At 34.4% G+C, this 20,503-nt stretch overlaps 8 protein-coding genes across 8 annotated transcripts; 4 read left to right on the top strand and 4 right to left on the bottom strand.

Moving 5' to 3' along the window:
* Positions 1-115: 115 nt before the first annotated feature.
* EIN_096460 (40S ribosomal protein S6, putative) lies at positions 116-992 on the bottom strand (the record flags this gene model as incomplete). Its single annotated transcript, XM_004254112.1, has 2 exons — positions 116-931; positions 987-992. 2 exons carry the CDS (start codon positions 990-992, stop codon positions 116-118), a joined length of 822 nt encoding a protein of 273 aa, XP_004254160.1.
* Positions 993-1,284: 292 nt separating this feature from the next.
* Positions 1,285-3,378, bottom strand: EIN_096450 (hypothetical protein; the record flags this gene model as incomplete). The annotated part of the gene is made up of 2 exons (XM_004254111.1): positions 1,285-3,005; positions 3,051-3,378. 2 exons carry the CDS (start codon positions 3,376-3,378, stop codon positions 1,285-1,287), a joined length of 2,049 nt encoding a protein of 682 aa, XP_004254159.1.
* Positions 3,379-3,698: 320 nt separating this feature from the next.
* EIN_096440 (hypothetical protein) lies at positions 3,699-5,813 on the bottom strand (the record flags this gene model as incomplete). The annotated part of the gene is made up of 1 exon (XM_004254110.1): positions 3,699-5,813. The coding sequence occupies one exon, from the start codon at positions 5,811-5,813 to the stop codon at positions 3,699-3,701; it is 2,115 nt and encodes a 704-aa protein (XP_004254158.1).
* Positions 5,814-6,515: 702 nt separating this feature from the next.
* Positions 6,516-9,158, top strand: EIN_096430 (hypothetical protein; the record flags this gene model as incomplete). Its single annotated transcript, XM_004254109.1, has 1 exon — positions 6,516-9,158. One exon carries the CDS (start codon positions 6,516-6,518, stop codon positions 9,156-9,158), a length of 2,643 nt encoding a protein of 880 aa, XP_004254157.1.
* A 1,859-nt stretch (positions 9,159-11,017) lies between these two features.
* EIN_096420 (hypothetical protein) lies at positions 11,018-11,563 on the top strand (the record flags this gene model as incomplete). Its single annotated transcript, XM_004254108.1, has 1 exon — positions 11,018-11,563. One exon carries the CDS (start codon positions 11,018-11,020, stop codon positions 11,561-11,563), a length of 546 nt encoding a protein of 181 aa, XP_004254156.1.
* A 1,638-nt stretch (positions 11,564-13,201) lies between these two features.
* Positions 13,202-16,588, bottom strand: EIN_096410 (protein kinase C, putative; the record flags this gene model as incomplete). Its single annotated transcript, XM_004254107.1, has 1 exon — positions 13,202-16,588. The coding sequence occupies one exon, from the start codon at positions 16,586-16,588 to the stop codon at positions 13,202-13,204; it is 3,387 nt and encodes a 1,128-aa protein (XP_004254155.1).
* An 895-nt stretch (positions 16,589-17,483) lies between these two features.
* EIN_096400 (hypothetical protein) lies at positions 17,484-18,461 on the top strand (the record flags this gene model as incomplete). Its single annotated transcript, XM_004254106.1, has 2 exons — positions 17,484-17,600; positions 17,859-18,461. The coding sequence occupies 2 exons, from the start codon at positions 17,484-17,486 to the stop codon at positions 18,459-18,461; spliced, it is 720 nt and encodes a 239-aa protein (XP_004254154.1).
* A 590-nt stretch (positions 18,462-19,051) lies between these two features.
* On the top strand, positions 19,052-20,410 carry EIN_096390 (hypothetical protein; the record flags this gene model as incomplete). The annotated part of the gene is made up of 1 exon (XM_004254105.1): positions 19,052-20,410. One exon carries the CDS (start codon positions 19,052-19,054, stop codon positions 20,408-20,410), a length of 1,359 nt encoding a protein of 452 aa, XP_004254153.1.
* Between the last annotated feature and the right edge of the window lie 93 nt (positions 20,411-20,503).

Below are 20,503 nucleotides of genomic sequence, written 5' to 3'. Positions count from 1 at the left end.
CACTATAGTATTTTTTACTATAATCGTACTTTCAAAATAGTATTTATTTTATGAAAAGATTGATGCGGTGGAATGAAATGAGAGATAAAGATGAAAAAACAAAAGGAACGATCAGTTACTTCTTTCCGGTCTTCTTAGCGACTTTCTTGGTGGCTTTCTTGTCAGCGGTCTTCTTCTCAACTTTTGGCTTAGCGGATCCTGGTTTGTTTTGGGTGAACACCTTTTCGGTATCAGCGAATGAAACGACCTTGACGCCATGAGCCTTCAACAAGGTATATCTCTTCAAGATAGCGTTGTATCTCTTTTTCTCGGCGCTCATGAGTCTTCTGTGTTCAGCCTTTAATCTCAACATCCTAGCCTTTCTTTGGATTCTTTGTGGTGTAACGAGTCTTTGGATCTTTGGAGCCTTTGATCTGATTTTGCTCTTTCCTTCCTTTGGATGCTTTTTGACGACGTCTCTTCTAATGACAAACTTTCTGACGTCTTCCTCCTTTGACAAGTTGAAGAGCTTTCTGATGTTCGAAGCTCTCTTTGGTCCAAATCTGAGTGGGAGTGGGTTGTTGGTGACTCCGTCCAACTCGGCGTCTCCTTTCTTGATAAGGACGGTGTTCACAACAGCGATGTCTTGAGCAATGATGTCACCTCTGACGGTCTTTCTCTTTCTGTCACCTTTACGGAGTGGCTTGTAGCATCCAGTTGTTCCGTCCAAAAGAAGTCTAACTCTGTTGTTAGTCGCAACACCAGTCATCATTGGGAATCCGTCTTTGTCAGAACCACCAGTGACCTTCAAGATGTATCCCTTGAACTCGTCTCCAAGACCAGAGGCGTCGACCTCTTGACCAATTCTCTTGTCGAGGAACCCTCTGAATTGTTTCTCTTCTTCAAAATCGAACTTCTTCACACGACCAGTCACTGGGTTAGCAATGTTGATCTACAAGTCAGTCTTTTTCCTATGTTATATATACGGGTGTTGTACCTCCACAAACCTTCATTCCTTTACTTCACGAAGCAACCTACCAAGTTCTTAGGGTTCTCTTCCCAGCCTTTTTAGTTCTTTATAACTCTTTTTACTACCGTTTTTTACACTCTGTTATTAATTATTTTACTATAAATTTACTATATCATTTTCGTCTTTTTGTATATCAAGTTAATCGGAAAGCAATTAATTGGAACATGGGTTCTCAACCAATTTAATTTCCTATATCTTTGTGTAGAAACTTTAAAACAGAATAAATCTTTCATTTAATGTATTTGAAATGATGTGAATAAAACTGATACAATCAATCAAGGCTTGCTGCTGTCCTCCTCCGCCATCTTGACGGGAATAACATTATCACCCAACACACTCTCAACTTTCTTCTTCAATGGCGACGTCATCTCCATCAACTTTTTGACTTCTTTTTCGTCAGCCATTCTTTTGATTGGAGTGATTGGCGGTAATGGTGGCAACAACATTTTGTCGTCTTTTTTCTCTTCGAATATCGGTACTAAGCTCATTCGGTCTTTATAAATATCAAGTACTTGAAGTGCTACGGGTTGCGTCATTCCACCCAACCCATCGAGTTCCTTTTTAATGATTTCAATGAAGCCCGCGTCGACGAGCGTTGTGTTATACTCAATATTACCACATTCAACAATGATATCTCGTAGTGACCGTAAGACGTTTCCTCTCTTCTGGTTGTTTCCACATTCCAATTCTTTTAACAACATGAGTAAGACACCAGACGATTTGATGTACGTCTTCACTGCGTCATCTTTGAGCATTGCCAATCGAGTAATAAACTTACAGAAGTGGGAGACGTACTCCTCTCTCTTTTTGAGTTCGCATTTCTCATCATTTTTTGATTGTGTGCTTTCGACGACACTTCCCTCATTTTTTTCGTCTTTAATGATGCTTCTTTCCTCCATTTTAATCTCACTTTTCTCATCACTTCTCACCGCGTCTTTTGGCTCCAAACTCATTGCTCTCCCTTCGTTGTGCTCTTGACTTTTCATCTCACCTTTCAAATCTTCATGACTCACATCAGTGAGATTTTTGAGTTGGGATTGAAAAGGGCCGATCAATATATTCACAACATACGGAACAACATGAGACACCATCACCTTCTCATACTCGACACCATTCTCCCCCACAAACATGGCTTGCTGCAACACTTGGAACGCACCATATAAAAACGACCCGCTCGACAAGATCGCCGTTTTAGAGATTTCCTCCAACACACCTTTCTCAATGACTGAGACCGCCACTACACTCCCTGATTCTAACAGAATACTAACAACGTCAAGGCAATACCCTTTGTTCTCATCATTCAACCCGTATTTGATCACTTCAGTTATCCCCGCTGTTATAAGTTGCTTCGCGCGTTCTTCTCGGGCACTTGGGGGAAATAATCCCAAGTACCCACAAAGGCGTTTTGTGGCGATACAGATGCCACGCTTTGTGGTGGTGTTCGAAAACTCATATTTTGACACAAAGCCTTCGATCACCTTAGAGGAAACAGCCTCATCGAATATTTGCGTGTTAATTTTATCAAGACGGCTGTTGATCGCAGCGACAATCGTTTCGTCTGCGAATCGCGCAATAACAACGTCACGTAAGTAAACGAGGGCAAAGGCGTGTTTGATGAGCTTTGCCATTTTCTCTGTTTTGCCAAAGATTTCAACCATCTGTTTCATTCGCGTTTTAAAGTCATCGTAGAAATTGATGAAGTTGTTTGGTGGTATTTGCTGGTCATATGACAAGATGACAAACATTGCCTTGACCATTTGAAGGTTATACAATTCGTCGAACAGCGCTTCGTCGGGGATGAATAAAAGTGCTTTAACGAATAGGAAAAGGCGTGACACAAACTCCTTTTTGGTCACTGCAAGGCTTTTTGCTGTTTCAACGACACCTTCGATGACATCACTCAAACAAATTTTCGTTGTTAATTCTTTTAAGTTGCGTGAGGACATCGCCTTTAAAGCAGCGTCTCGCAACGTTTGCATGTTCTCTTCGCAGAAATCTAAAGGTCATTCAATGCTTTAAAATGTGTTGGTTAGTGACAAACCCAAAGTTTCGTCGTCTTTGATCTGTCGCACACCAAGTTTATCAAAGGCTGCGCACAATGTGGCGCAAAGTTTTTGATCGATGAACGACAGCGCATACTCATCTTGAAAAGCTTTTCCTTGTATTTGTACGACCCTCTCATTTTGTTTTTCAAACGCGTCTCCCTTTATCATCACGACGGCTAATATGTTTTTGATGTCATTTTTAATCGAAATGGTGATCTCCGTGTCGTTTGCAGTAAACTCGATGTTCCCAGTCCCCGCGTCCTTCCAGTCGTTGTCTTTCAGCAAAAACACTTTGACAAGCTGTTTTTTGTTCTGTTGGGTCATTTGCATTCTTTGTTTTCTTTAGTTTTTCATTCCTCAATTCTTTCTATTTCAATTTTTTGAAATTATTTTTCTCATTTCTCTTTAAAGTTCCGCCAATGATTTTCTCTCCCGATTTCATTTGTTGGTATCTGCCGTTTTTCTGGTCTATTTATTTCGTCAATTCATTTCCATTGTATTAGTAGTTTTAATACATTTTATTATAAAGAGTATTAGTCATTTTAAATAAAAATGATTAATAAAAAAAATGAGAAAAACTGGTAAACTATTTTTTTAAATACATAAACTATAATATAGTTACCATAAATGTAAATGCAAATGAATTACTTTGGGAAAGATAAGTAAGACGGTTTACACTTTTTTTCTCCTTCCAACCCATTGATATAATGCAAACGCAACTTTGGCCCGTTTCCTTGAGACAAATAGGTACGTGCCGATAAGGTCGCTTGTCCAAAATCATCAGTGAAGTACCCCTCATCGAAGCAACTATCACACACAATTCGACTCTTCTTGTCGAGTGGATTAAGGGTGTAGATACCAATCTTTGTTCTCGAACACTTCAAACAAGGCATTACCATTGTGCTTGGAAGAGAGTACGGGCAAGAAGCGTTAGTACACCCGACACATGTCTCCGGTTTTCTCATAAATTTGTTTTGAGTTGAATAGCACTTTGGGCAAAACGTTTCAGTTGTTGTTTTGTTCTTGACTTGTACCAATCCGAAATGACAGAGTGGACAGGTGGTTGGTTGTTCTAATATTTTGATCTTCCCAAGGGGAAGCTTATAGTCTTTACGGCAAGTGTTGCAAGTGATTTTTCCTTTTTTGGGGTCGACAACCATTTTATTACCACAAAGACCACAAACTGAGGCATAGAATAAATTCATCAAACGATCAAAATGGGCGTTGAATTTGTTTACAAATTGTTCTTTCTGTTTTACTAAAGTGTTAAATTGATCGAGATAGAAATCGAGTACCTTCTGCTTTGTCTCTTTCTTATCTTTGAGTTGTGTGAGCAAGTTGTTGTAAGTCGACTTGTCTGAGAGTTTCGGGGTGCTTTCTTTAATTGCTTCACAGAGTGCTTTGCCAAGTTGAGTTAATTTGATTTTGTACCCGCCGTTGATTCTTCTTAATAAGTCTCGCTCAATTAGTTTCTCAATGTATTTGATCAAATTATTCCCATTTCCAAGCTTTTTGTTTTCTAAATTGTTTAAAATATCAAATTCACTGATTCCAGAGATGTTCTCTTTATTAATTTTTTGCACTACAAATGTTTGGAGATATTGTTTTGTTGTGTCGAATGTGGTGTACCGTCTCTTCTCTTCTACAACATTTTCTAACCAACTGTTCGTATTTTTTAGTTCATACTTCTTGCAGTCAAAAGTGACGTCTTGGACTGTAATGGAATAAGAGTGAACAGTAACATTTGCATCTCGATGAACTGCAGTACTAAACTCTCGAATTACTTTAAGCATTTGTCTTTGCTTAAAATCCATGCGTCTGTCATGTGAAATTTCTTCATCAATTATTTCAATACTTTCGTCTCTGTTTTGTATGTATCTATTTTCAAATAAGGCTCTGTATGTTTTTGAAGCCACAGAGTAACTAGTATTGTAAAACTCTGCATAGTATTTGATTGAAGTGTTATCACTCTCCAAAATGTTATTCCAATTAACAACAATTTGTTGCGTTTCATGTGTTGGAGTGACTTGTACTTGGTGGAAATTCTCAATAAATTTCTTTGCTTCATTTTTCGTCATTTGTGGAGACTTAAAAATCATACCATTATGAACTATTTGAAGCACAGTACTTGTTGCGTCATTTGTGAAATCTTTATAACACGAAAACAAAACTGGAAATTGGCACGGCCCATAACTAAGAATGCATTTTTGTTTGAAAAGTGTTGAAAATTGTGTGGTGAGTAAACTTGTCGAGAGCCGAGTAAATGCAAATCCAACGCGTAAGTCGATTTCTCGTTTTGATTCTCCAAAAGAACTGATTTCTTTATTGGGAATTCTTTTGATTTTGTAATCACTTTCAATTGAACTTAAGTTATACCCATTAGGTTCGACAATGTAAACTTTGGCATACTTTTTGAACTCATCTTGAAATTTAAAAATTTCATTTTCTTCTTCAGGCCCTGGGACTGTCCAGAACAGTACTTCATTCACATTATTCTCTATAATAAATCTTTTGATTTTTCGGGTATTGTTTATAGTTTGTAATTCTGAGTCAAAAACATTTCGAGCACTTTCAATTGTCCACTCAACTTTTTCTGTTGTTGTTGTTTCATATAAATTTTCTTTTTCAAATGTGACATAAATATTTTTGGTTTTCAAGATATTGAGCTTCTTGTTACTCTTGTTGACATGAAAAAAGTAACGATCAGTTTCAACAAAAGCATCGTCTTCTTTTAAGGACAAGGTGTGTAGCAAACTCATCGTTTGCTTTTGGGTGTGTGTAATAATCAATGTCATGGAATGATTTATATAAAAATTCAACTTGTTTATATCTAAAAATTTTTTAGTTACAACCAATTAAATGATTTTTCACATGGTTAAAAATCAAGTTTTTCATTAAAGTCGCAACGATTCATTCCAATCTCTTTTTATTAATTACAATTTTGTGTTATAATATATTTGTTTCATATACAGTTTTGCGTTATATAATACAGATTATAAAAAACAATCGCAAACTGAAAATTTTATTTTGATTTTGTACAGTTCAACTTTTTTTTTATTAATTTGAATTATTATTTATTTATTAAAAATTTTTTTAAATTATTCAATGAAATTGATATTATCAAATGTTTGTAATATAATAATAATTATAATAATATTTTTTTTGAAAGCAAATAATATAACAGTCCTTTTTATATAATCAAAAAAAAATTATGTTAAAAAAATTTAAGTAAATTATAACTTTACAATTTATTTTTTTATATTAAAAAAAAATATTTTTCTTTTATATGTTAAAACCAAAAGTCAAATATTTGATCATTGTTTTCAATATTTGTCTTTTGAATACAAAGGCAAATCAATGATATAATTTGTCTGATAACAAAAGAGGTCATATGTTAACTTCATTGACGAGAGAATCGTTGTTTGATATTTAAACAACACGAGTTCATCACAGTTCATTCAATGAAATTCATTTTGTTACTTTCTTGTTTAATCTTCTCTTTAGGTGAAAACTGTTATCAAGTTGACCAAGAAAACCAATGTATTAAAGATGGTCAAACTCCATGTTCAGGTGATGTTACTGTTCTTGAACCTACCATTAATGCTATTTGTGAAAATGGGTTCAAAGACAACACACAAATAACCAGTATCACCATCCAAGATAATGACCAATTTTCTTTTCGAGCTTCTGCATTCGAAGGAGCCACTAAATTACAAAGAGTAGCTTCGATTAGAAATATCATCAATGTTGGAGTTAAATCGTTCAAAGGATGTACTTCATTGACAACAATTGATTTGAGTTCAATCAAAGTGGTACCAGAAAGTTGTTTTGAAGGATGCACTGCACTTTCAGAAGTTTCATCCACATTTGGTCAAGTTGTAACATTTGAAAACTTTGCATTTGCAGACAGTGGCATTTCTGAAATTAACTTTGCAACAGATCTTGTGAAAATAGGAGAAGGTGTCTTTAGAAATACAAAATTCACTTCTATAACACTTCCATCAAAAACACCTTCAGCTGGATTTGGTGCACACGTCTTTGAAGGATGCAAAGAATTACAAACAGTAGATGTTGGAGAAACATTTATTATACCAGACTTCACTTTTAAGGGATGTAGTAAATTAATAACATTCAATGGGTTTGAAAAAATCAATTCATTTGGGATTGAATCCTTTTCTGAAACTCCATTGACGGCCATTACTTTTAATGAAACTGTAACAAAATTTGGAAACAAAGCATTTAAATCCACAAATTTGGTTACTATTGTCTTACCTCAAAAAATTGAAGAGTTTGGAACAAACGTGTTTGACTCATCAAATTCACTTACCACTGTTACAATTACCTCAAACATTGCAATTCCAGATGGTACTTTTGTCAATTGTACTATATTATCCACAGTCACTGGTTTTGAAATGATTACCTCATTCGGAGACTTTTCTTTCTCTTCTACTAAACTCACAACAATCACCTTTGGAAATGCAGTGACCAGATTATCAAACAAGACCTTTGTAAACACAAATTTAGTCAGTGTAACATTTGGAGAAACAGAAATTCAAAAATTTGAAACAGGTACTTTCAAAGGAATAACTTCTTTGACTACTGTGAATTTTAAAGGACAAAGTTCAATTCCAGACTTTACATTCCAGGGGTGCAACAAATTATTAACACTCACAGATACAAATGATGTCAACTCGTTTGGAAGGTCAGCATTTGAAGGTACTATATTCACGACATTCCCATTGGGTCAGACCATCAAATTAATGGATGACAACGCTTTCAAGAGATCACAGTTGACTCAAATTGTTTTACCAGAAACCCCTATCACGATCTTTGGAAATGGTGTATTTGAAAGCTCGGTTAATCTTAGAATGGTTGATTTGGGTGGAAATACAAACATTCCAGATTTCACATTCAAGGGGTGTACACCATTAAACGACTTAAGAAATTCTGCCAAAGTTATTTCTTTTGGTGCTTCGTCGTTTGAAAACACTCAAATATCGAATCTAGAATTTTCACCAAGTCTCAAGAAAATTGGAAGTGGTGCTTTTAGGAATACACAAATGACGGCTGTAATATTTCCAAACCACCAAATTGAGGAAATTGGAGAAGGTGCATTTGAAGATGTGTACAACCTCCAGTCTGTTGTGATTGGCGGAGTAACAAAATTACCCAACTTTATATTTAGAAATGATTTATTACTTAACTCAGTCAACGGACTTGAAAAGATCACATCCTTTGGTGAAAGCTGTTTTGAAGGTACAAAGATCACCAACTTCATTTTTAATAACAACGTTGAGAGGATTGGAACTCGAGCGTTTGGTTCGACAAAGATAAGTAACATAAAACTCCCAGAGAATCCAATTAAAGAACTTGGAACGAATATATTCGAACAATGTTGGGACCTTGCAATTATCGATTTTGGAGGAAGTACACGTATACCACAATTCACATTTTTAAGTTGTGGCAGTCTTTCACTTCTTACTGGAACAGAAAAGGTTGTTACTGTTGAGGCAAATGCATTTGAAAACACACCATCACTTGAGTCAATTAATTTGTATGCACCACTTACTTCTTTACAAGACACTCTCCTTTCCCAGAAGAATTTGTTCTTCCATGGAAATCAACAACCAAAGGCACTCACAAAAATAAAACAAGGGTTGAGGATTTTCGTCACTAACAATTACACCAGCACTAAGTTTGGAGAAAATGAAGTCACAAAACTCAATTGCTCAACACTTCAGTTCATAGACTTGACTGCCCAACCACCAGTTTGCAAAGACTGTGAAGATAAAAAGGCGACTTTGGACGGAGACAACTACATGTGCGATATCGACATGACGCAGTGCTTAGCAACACACGAGAAATGTCAAATTTGTATTGGTGATAAGTGCACAAAGTGTGAAGAGAAATTGTTTGTTGATACGGTGAAGGATGAGTGTGTCGCGGAATGTCCAAAAGGATACTACGACGGTGATATAATCTGTGAGAAGTGTAAAGAACATTACGATAAGCCTTGCAAAGACGCAGAGTGCGAGAAGTGTACTGGTGGTGTTATTGGTGTTCTTGTTGCTTGTCTTGCTGTTGCTCTTTTCTTCGTGTTTTAACAAATTTGCTGGTTTTCTTTTTAGTTTTGGTTTTGATTAAATATACTATCTTTTCTTATAATTGTTTATAGCATAAAAAATAATCAAACTAAATAACATTTTTTGTAAAAACTTATGAAAGAGAATAAATATATTTGTTTTTAAGGAAATTGAACAATTTAACTGAGAATGCCATTTACGATTTGAAAAACGCGTGTTTGAATCATGACTGTACAATCAAAAATTTTAAATTATGTATACATCAATAACTAATACTGTTATTAATTTTATATCGATATACGTTATAAACAGTTGCCATTCGTCTCTTAAATTTCATTTAAATAAATGAATAATTAATTAATTTTATGTTTTTGAGTGTGAGAATCATTATCTTCGAACAACAAAAAATATATTAATACAATTAATTAAAAACAACATAAACATGTCTGGATTTGGACATACGATTCACTCTAATTTACAAACTAACGTGTTATTTTTAATTTAAAATATTGTAAAAAATTAAAATAATATGCGATAAAATTCATTATTGTATTGCGATAAAAAGTGTTAATTATTATTGTATAATATTTTTAATATAACTTTAAAAGTTTAAATAACACATAAAAACATTCTGCCAATTGTTTACATTTATTCATTTGATAAAATTCAACAACTTTGTTTAAGATTGTTTTTTTTTGAAATAATAATTAAAATATAATTATTAAATTTGTTTAATTGTTTTATTCAACAAATAATGAGCCGATTTAAAATTAATAAATAGTGTTTATTAAGTATTACAATTGTAATTAATGGATATAATATTGATATTAAATCTACATAAACATTTTTTTAATAATTGTGTTGCTAAAAAAACAAGTGATATTTTTGTATTAAAATAACGTGCTTTATGATAAAAACACGTTGTATTGTTTTTATTTTATGAAATTGATTATCAAACGTTGTCATTATTAACAATTAAATGTCTAAATTAACATCATGAACAACACGAATGTTTAAATGTCACTTTAATTTTATTTAATCTTTTATTGTTATTTTAATTCAATTTTGATTGTATTTATTACTACAATTGCCGTAATTATTTTTATAAATAAAAATTCAGTTTCCATATTTATATTTTATTTATAATTAATATTTATTGCGCTTCAATTATTTTTACTTGTGGCGTTATTATTTTTGTTAATTTATTTAGTTATTATATATAATAATTAAATTAAAATGTATGGTTTTTATTATTTTAATTTAATAAAATCAAAAAAATAATTAAAGTAACAACTTTTATATAAACAGTTGTTTTACAAAAAAAATGATGAATAATAAAAATTATATTAATTAATTAAAAACTTGCCATCACATTTGTATTTTAGATGAATGAATTTGAAATTTGAACAACAAAGATGGAACAAACCAAACCTATAATTATAAAAAAATATTTTTGAAAATACATTCTTAATTCTACAATCAACTTGACTAATAATTTTAAGTGTTTTATTATAAAAATTTAATAGATAAAACTGTACTATTAAAAATTATAAATAATTTATTTAAATTACAAAGCTTTTTTATTATTATATGGATTTTTATATTGCAACAAAAATAATAACAATTGAACTAATTTAAAAATAGTTTTAACAAAAAAATATAATGCGAAAAAAAAACACAATGATTATTTTTGTAAAACATTTCGCAGAACTAATAAACAGTTTCTGGCTTGTATGTCAAATAAAAAGTTTATGAAAACAACCTTGTAATTTATTATCGCGATAATTAATTACTAATTCTGAATGATAGATATTAATAAATATAATACTTTTATTAATAATTAATAAGATCAAAACTATTTTTTACAAATTACATATTTAATGAAGCCGAAAAAGTTGCGACAGCGAACACTAATTAATAAACAGAGTGATGTCGCTGTTGTTCTTGTCGGCATTATCTCGCAATACTCAAATTTTTACATAACAAAACCACAAAAGAAAACATCTATTACTCGCTCCCTTTTTCGCATCCACAAAATCGACTTCGGCCAGGACGACATCATTGATGTCCTAGAGTTTGTCCGTCGGCGCGAAACAGAACTAATCGCCGAAGAAGTCCGTAAGGGTCTCAATGAGTTCACTGCAAAACGAAGAATGCAAGAATCAAAAAGATGGGAAATAGTTCATTTGCTGATGGACATTGGCCATCGGTTTGGTTGGGATGTCGAAACAACACGAGAGGAAAATTGTGGGTTCTCGGGTGACACGTATTTGGTGCAAAATGTGAGAGGAAAGCGGATCGAAATTGATAAAATCACACAAATTGCTGACAACATTAGAACTTACGTTTACCAGAAATTGGGAGGTGATAAAGAAGTGATTATAGAGAGGGGAGAGTTGGAGAAGTTTGTGAATGTTTTAGAGTGAACAAGAAAATATTTATTAAAACCAACGCGTTCTAGTTATGTACTACTTTTTAATTTTAAATGTTTACACATAAGGTATGTTTTGTGTGTTTTCAATGAGTTGTTAAGTTAGATTGATGATACAAATAAAAAATAAGGTGTTTTCTCGTCCTGTGAGTGAGAGTATAATTGAATGTTATAATTGTGTTGTTATATTAAACCCATATAGCAATAATCAATTTGTATGTTTTGGGGGTATTATATTTATTTTTTTGTAACATACTATAAAACGTTTAAATTTCTGTTAACTTGTAACACATTTTATTATAATGATATCTTAAATTTTTGAACATTCGTTGTGATTAATATTATAAAAACAAAATGTATTTTTGGGGTGTTTTTTTAATGACTGTACTCATTGTTAAGAAAATGTAATCACATATTCAAACATATTGTGTTAAATAAAAAATTCACGTTGAATAAATAAAAAAGGTATATCTTGGATTAAGTGTATTGAAAAATATCATCTTTTGATGAACCACAAATCGTTATTGTTTAGAATTAATATAAATGCTTTACAATACATAAGTGAATAATACAAAATACAAGAGAATAGCTTTTCTGTGATCAATAAAAAATGTATAAAATTGGTATTACATTTTTTTATTTGATAAAAACATCATCCAACTGCCAACTAATTGTGTTTTAGTTTGATCAAACTTATTTTTTTATTATTGTTGATTGTAATTTTAACATCCGCCAAAAAATATAGTCTATATCATTGAAAATATTTTTTTCTATTGTCATTTTTATAAAACAAAAAAAACAATTTTCTTATTATAATGTCAAAACGTGGCAATTTTGAATGTTTATAATTAAATAAATTAAAATGAATTCCATGGAAATTTATCTATTTTTTGTTTGATTCGTAACTTCGATTTAGTTACCTTATTACTGTATCTTGGTTTGAATTCCAAGTTTTGGTGTAACAAAGTGATAACATGTAACACTAACACCAATAATATTTTGGACTTGATCTCAATAACACCATCTTTAAAAATGTTTAAAAGCAGAGTTTTATATTTCTAATTAAGTTTTCTTGTTCTCGATTTTCCCCCAATTTTTCCAGTTTGAAATCCATACAAAAAAACTTTCAAATTAATTGTTTTCAATTTCCAAAAAGACAATTTTTATTTTATTTATTAAAACTATATGTATGACAAAACTAACCAGAGTTAATAGTATCTTTTTGTCGCATTAAATGCGAAAACTAATATAAATTTAAAAAATTAAAAATACTTAAACCTTGTTTTATTGTTTTTCAAAAGTGTATATTTTATTTAAAATTGGTTTTCTTTCAATATATTTACACTAAATAGTCCCGTTTTTAAATTTGCATTCAGTTTTGGTCTTTTTTTTTCAACTCCAATCAATTTAATATTGTTGTTATTAACTTGTTAGTAACAGAACACTTTAAATCAAAATATAACGTTAAAAACCGTTATGTGTTTTTATAAATAGTTGCAATTTATGTACACCCTTTTTCGTCCTATTTTAAAACTATTATTGTCAGTTAAACTATAAAATATAGTACAGTATTTCTTTGTTCAACGAGACCATACAAATACAATACAACAATCATTTAAATTGTATCTACAGATTAATTCGCAAACGTCGCTTCATTAAGACTATCAGAGGAGTCCGAAGATTGGTTGCTCTCAAACCCATATGCGTCGTTCCCCTCTTCAAGGACGTTCATGTTCTTCTCCGCAAGCCTGTTCACATCAACACAGTCAAATCCCCCAAACCCCGTCGAGTTCTCTCCGAGTGTTGGTGAGACTTCTTTAGTGTCTCTAGAAAAGTAACCCGTGTCGTCGTCTCCCGTCAGACTTGGCACAAATATATCCTCTCGACTTTCATTCAATAATGAGTTCCATCGAATCCCATCAAAGAAAGTGTGGCTCTTCACTTCCTCAACCCCTCGCGCACTCAACCGCTTTTTCTCGTTCGGATTTAAAAGCCTATTTACTATATCGCACGCACTTTCGCTAATTTCAAATTCGTCGTGACTCGGCCAGTGATAGTCATTCGTCCGAATGCGTTTAAAAATGGCCTCCACAGTCTTGTCGTTGAAGGGGGGTATCCCTACCAGCATTTCATATATCATACACCCAAGACTGAAAAAGTCACTTGCGCTCGAGTACATCCTTTCTATGATAACTTCCGGCGCTACATAATCTGGTGTACACAAGATTCGACTATCCAAAAACCCATTTTGCTCGTTCTTACTCCCAACTACACTCAACCCAAAATCTGTCAACTTCAAGTGTCCATTCACATCAATCAAGATATTGTCCGGCTTGATATCTCGATGAATGATACCCATCGAGTGGATACACTCAAGTGCTAATACAATCTCTGCACTATATATCTTCACAGTACTCTCAGGCAAGATTTCTATTTCTCGAAGTAAACACGCCAAATCCCCACCCGGGCAGAACTCCATAACAAGAAACAAGCTACACGCATCTTGAAAAGCATAATACAGCTTAACGACACTTTGATTGACCGACTGCTGCAGAATTTGTTTCTCCGCAAGAACACCATCAACTACATTCTTCCGCACCATATCCGCTTTCCGAGATACTTTCATCGCATAGATATCTTTGGTGGTGTTTTTACGAACAAGATAAAGGCGCGAATAGGCGCCTTGACTGAACTTCTTGATCGCGGTAAAATCCTTCAAAGAAACGGGACAAGTCCCATCAACTTGCATATCCCCGTCCCACAGTGACAGGTACTTCCAGATGTCCGAGCTATTCTTCGTCAAGTAATTTTGGATCAGCAGCATTCGCCGATTAATCAACGTCGATATGGTCCCCGCAAATACTGAAAGACAGACATCACACGAATTCATGGTGACTTCATCTAACATATTGACTGCGTCCCGCATCTGTTCGACCGTTTTCTCATTGACTTCGTTGATGTTCCCAATTGTTTCTATCAGTTCGACGACTCCGTCGTAATTCAGTCCGCCTTGTTGGATTTGCTTTTGCTTAATAAGTTGGTCCTCCAGATTTTTCAGTCTCTTCTTACACGACGGCTCGTTCATCGAGATCTCCAAACACATTTTACAGTAGAACGTGTGTTTGGCCAACACATCCAGTTGTACCTCTCTCTCGCAAAGTCGACAGTAAGTTGTTCTTAGTATGTTCTTCTCGAGTTTTGGTGAGGACGAGTGTGTCAGTGGTGACGAAGGTAAAGAGGCTTGAATCCGTGTACCCCTATTCATGGACGATTGTCGACTTCGTTGTGGCAGAATTGGTATCTCCGCGACTTCCAAGAACTTTTTGACGACTGGAGCCAATGAAATGAATTCCTCGAACAATTGGTAGTAGTGGAATATTAATGTGTCGCTGAGGTTGTTCATAACACAGTCTTTCAGTTTCTGTAAGTATTGGTTCATGAATGTTTTCGAGTTGATGTCATCGATATTCAACAGTTCCAATTGTCGAAATAACGTGAACGTGTTCATTTGGTCCAACGTTTTGTCCACCATCATTTCATACACCAACGATATGCGTCGCGCCTCTTCTTTGATCGCAGTGAATTTGCTCAACACGTGTTTGTCCTCCGAATCGTCGAGTTTCGAAAATTCAAGTCTCCCTTTTGTGGAAAGACTTTGTTCGTACTCACTATACTTCCGTTGTTTCTTTTTGAGCACAGAACAATAATTCAGTGCTAATACCCACTCATTAACAAACTCTTTGTCTACTTTGAAATTGTAAATCGACCCATTTAAGAGCTTCACAGAGATCTCCCCGTCTCTCTCCTCTATTACACTCCCCCGCAAATCTAACACATCACTCGGCGCTTCAAGTCGTTGGACGCTTCTCTCGCTCGCAAAATACACCAAAACGTTTTCTTTGATAACAACGTATTTAGTCGCCCACGTTGAGAAGATGTACGACTGTTTAAGAACATTCCCACAGACTCGCGGGTGTCGAAGCGACATGAATGGCGTGCTCTGTTTCTTTTCCACAAACCATTCATACACATACACGTTATCCATTGCTCCTTCAAGCGCTATAACTTCAGATAAGTACTGTTTCAAAGCTACATCTCTCAACGGATACACTACTTTCCTCGAAGGAAGTTGTGGTAAGTTCTTCTCCCATTCATTCCTTTCATGGATAATTCGGTCCAATGAGTCGAGTGGTGGTGTCACTGCCTTTGCGACTTCATCATCGCCAAACCCTTTGTTTTCACATTTCAAAAATTGTGAGATGTTCGACTGACTGGTGAACATCGACGTCTGCTTCAACTTCGATTTGTTCTGTAAATTCAAAAAAGGCGATGTATACGTCTTTTCCTTCAAGACTATCGGCTGACTCTTTGTCACATTTTCTTTCACGACCCTTGGGATTTGTTGAATGGGCGTTCCACTGATAGTGACTGGTCTTCGTGGGGTTTGCGCGATGTTTTTTGGAGGCGTGAGTGATATTGGGGAAGTGAGGAGAGACCCGGACTTAAACATCGACTTACTGCCAAAAGGCTTATTTTCTGGTGATGAGAAAGGGAGTGGTGGGGTCATTGCGGGTTTATTAGGAGGCGTGCAGTGTGACTTTTTAGACGGCGGAGTTTCTGTTTTAGTGAAGCGATAGTCCAGTAAGATCAGTTGGTCTTTCTTCTCTTTCTTTTGTAATCTCGCGTTTCGCGACGGGTCCGAAAATGCGTGCAAATAGATGTCCAACTCGTGGACGTCCGTCGGCTTCTTAAACAGAAATTTTGTTTGTAAATCTAATTGCATGGTGATGATATGAACAACAACACACTTAAAAGTCGTCAAGTCAATTTGAAGCTCCGACTTGACATCTTTGACTTTGATTTGTGTTGGTTCGGTTTGAGGCGTCGGGGTACCAGAAAATAACAGGGAGTCTCGTGGGGTGACTTCGAGTGAGGCGTTGTCGCTCTTTAAACTGTTTAAAAGCCCAATTTGTGTAGGACGGAATGTCATAGTCCGTGCGGTTGAACTACATGGCTTCATGTTCAGATAATCTAGTTTCTTTGGTAGTTTTTTTATTAAAATATATTTCTATTCGAGTTCTATTTTGATTTATTGGTCGAGGCGTTCATCCTGGTGTTTTTTTGTTTAAAATAATTTACTATACATTATGGTTTTATTTACTATGAAATTACTTGAAATAATTGTTTTAAATCTGATTGAGAATAAGTGGAAAAATCTGCCAAGAAGTATTTTGGTCGTATTTAGTATTTTTCCTACAACTTGATTTCCTTTTATGGAAAACACTTTGAAACAAAATGAAAAAAATAAGTATTATAGACGTTAATTAATTTGTTATAATTTTTACTTACTATAAACTGTTTTGAAACACCTTCAAAAATTGAAAGCATAAAAAAAAGAAAAGTTTTGTAATTCAAAGCGTAAATTCCTTTTCAAAAACAAAAAACAGATTTCTTGACTTCACTTAAAAATGTTTTTAAAAACCGAAGAAATAAACTTCATTTTAATCTTTCTTATTCTCTGATTTATGTTAGTTTATAATAATAAAAACAACTATTATTATAGCTATGCCGTCATAGATTTGGGATGTGTTACTTTTCTACTATCTTCCGAAAACTTCTTTGGAAATGGTATAAAAAATGTTATTTACTTTTTTTGTGTTTCACTTGTTATATGAAGTAAAAATGGTTTTTCTCTAGTTTTTTAATCATTCTTTTAGTATCATCTGGAAAAACAAAACTCAGAGTTCAGAACGAACGGATTTTTAAAAATCAACACTACAACACCAAGTAATTAGAAATAGTAAATAAACAATTAATGTATGGAATATCCAGAGTGGCGAAAATATAGCTGATTGGACAGTTTGAGAATAGAACAGCATTTAAGGATTGAAAAAAAAGAAAAATAAAACACTCTTATGAGCAGGTTCACAGCATTTGACGCTTTTTTGGACGACGACAATACCCCGTATATTGGGATAAACACATTGCTCGAGATGGATGTGACCGGGGAGGAGGAGACCCCAACAGAAACAGTTTGTGACACTTTTTGCATTTACTGCAGTGACGGCCTTTGACTTGCTACCCACTCTCAAAAAGACCAAGCAAGCACATGCTCTTGTGAAACGTTCACAAAGCGCTGTGCTGTTGTTGGTGTCCATGGACATAATAGAAGTGGGTCGAGCAATGAGGCGGTCAGGTGTTCTCAAAATAAAGCTTACATTTTTATAAACACATAACTTTAACATTATTACACCCGTTTATAATCTATTTAAAAAAGACCAATCAACTAGGGAAATTCAGGCGATTTGTTTACAAAGTTTTCAAACTCACAATCGTCTTCAGACGATGCTGAAGACGAGAAGCAAGACGAGGAAGTAGCACTCTTTACGCCGAGTGGAAGATTCACACCTGAAATTACCGAAAAGCCTTTCGCGTTGAAAAGAGAGACGCCCTCTGTCGATTTTGTGAGAATGAAAAAATCACCAAGTCTTAGCATCCAGAAAAGAGGCCCACAAAACTCTTTCACTTCTTCGATGCCGAATTTCCCATATGTCGCGCCGTACTTTTTCATGTCCCCGATTAGTCACAACTTGAGCGTAGAAAGTCAGACCGAACACCAACAGAAACAGGTCAAATATGGAACAAAACCATGCATTTTCTTTATGCAGAACGGCTATTGTAAGAAAGGAGATAACTGCACGTTTTCGCATGACGTGTCGACAACACACAGCACAAACACTTCGCCACAAAAACAGTTTGTTTCGGTCGATAAACTGTACAGGACAAAGCCGTGCAAATACTTTTTCGAGACAGGCACGTGTAGAAAGGGTGAGCACTGCAACTTTTCACATGATTTGAGCCTTCGAGATGAATATTTGAAAGGGAACTACTAGAGCCCCTTTTATGACTGATTGTTTTCATTCATTTTCATTCACTTCAGGTTTGTGTGTGTTTTATCCTCTCTTGTTTCGTTTTTTGGATTATTTCTATGTCCTTTGGGTTGAAAGAAAAACGAATATTATATATAATAGTTTTTATATCATTAATAATAAATTTGTTGAAAACTAATTTATATGATATAATTATAATTATTAATATTTTTATTAAAATATTTTAAATTAAAAATTAATAATTTTATTTTAAATAAATTAAATAGTTTTATATATAATAAAATATTATAAATAAATTTATTAATTTTTTTTTAATCAAAATGAGTAATTATTTTTAATAATAATAATTTCAAAGTGTAGTTAAGAAGTTTAATAATAATTTTTATTATTAATAAATTGAACTATATTAATATTAACCATATTCAAATAATAAAATGCTTTTGTATGAGAACTTAAAAAGAAGTAATAGTAGAAAAAGAACACCAATAATCAATACAAATTGCGCCGCCAATCAGGCAGTAATCCCAAAATGTATTTAAGAAAAAAAGATAAAAAGTGAAAGGTAAAAAACAACTAATTAAATAGAAAACGGTATGAAACCAAAAGCACGACGAAATAAGGGACAAAAAATCGAGACGGGAATGATCGGGTACACTCCAGATACTCCACAACGCACACAAGACTATCGCCAAAATGACCGCCAACCCCCACAAGAAGAAGCTCAACAACAAGACCGTCAGGGATACCAAGACCGTCCACGACAACAACCGTATCAGAAGAGGACAAATCATTCGGACCATCGCGAGAAGTTTGCGAAGTTTGATCAAAAGGAACGCCCTGGTGACCGACAAGACAAGAAATATCCCAATCGTTATGGGATCACTCAAGAGAAGAGAGAAGAGATCAAAAAAGTCAACGAAGAGTTGAGAAAGAAACATCCGACACTCTTGCCGACGGGGTTAGCTCACGAATTCTTTATAGACTCTCCGCAATGCAACCCGCCCCATCCAAAGTACATGACCGACCAAGAAGTCAAGAACACCATATACTCGGCTTTTGAGAACATCCGATCGTTCTTTGCTTATAAAGAACAGTACTACGAAATCTCTTATAAAATGTCGCACGGTGCAGAACAGGAGGGGAGTATCGTGTCCTTCTTTTCGCATTTACATAAGTCGTTGGATGACTGTGTGAACAGGTATTACCCACATTCACATCGATACCCAATCGAGTTGGTCTCTGTGAGCACGTCTAAAACGACTTCGATGAGTCAGTTGCAGTTGTCTAATGGGAGCGAGAGTGACTTCATGTTTAAAGGCGCATTACCACAGTTCGACTCTGCATTCAGACTTGAGGAGATGTTATTGAACGCAGTCTTATTTAATGATATCAGACAATTGGAAATGGTTAATAAGGACAATGCACAATATATGAGTCCCGAAGTGTCGCAAGTCTTAACGACAAAGAAGACCAAATTGAGTAAAGCTGTTGCGGAGATGATGATCAATAATATGGTGGAAGTCTTTAGGAGAGAAAAGGGACTTCGGTTTGTGAAGAGAATTTTCAGCTTACTCCCAGACGATTTAAAGGCACAAGTGGCTGGTACGGTAGTTGGCCAACTTGCAGTGTTGTTCCAAATGGATAATACGTATCCTAAAGAGCGTTTGGATGTCTTCACAGAGATTGGGACATACATCTCTGAAGTCAATGATGTCATACAAGTCTCCGAGTATATTGGGAACTTGTTAGAAATGTTCGGGGAGTGTGGGAAACAGTTGCTTGGAGAAGACTATTTCGAGATCATCAAAGGCATTCTACAGAACCAAACACTCAAAAATGAAGAACCGGATTTGTACCAGGAGTTCTTAGAAGGATGTTGTGGAGTGTTGGAGGAGCACACGGGCGAACTTTCGAAGGCCGTTGTAGACTTTATTGAGAAGATGAAAGTTTAATGTTGTTTGGGTAACAAATTCTACAAATATAGTAATTTTTATTATAAAATAGAGTAAGTTGAATTGCTACTATACTATAGTTTAGTAATAGTA

Source organism: Entamoeba invadens, assembly GCF_000330505.1.
Source record: "Entamoeba invadens IP1 unplaced genomic scaffold scaff_1105074725199, whole genome shotgun sequence".
Lineage (NCBI taxonomy): Eukaryota > Evosea > Mastigamoebida > Endamoebidae > Entamoeba > Entamoeba invadens.
This window is presented reverse-complemented; position numbering and strand designations above follow the sequence as displayed.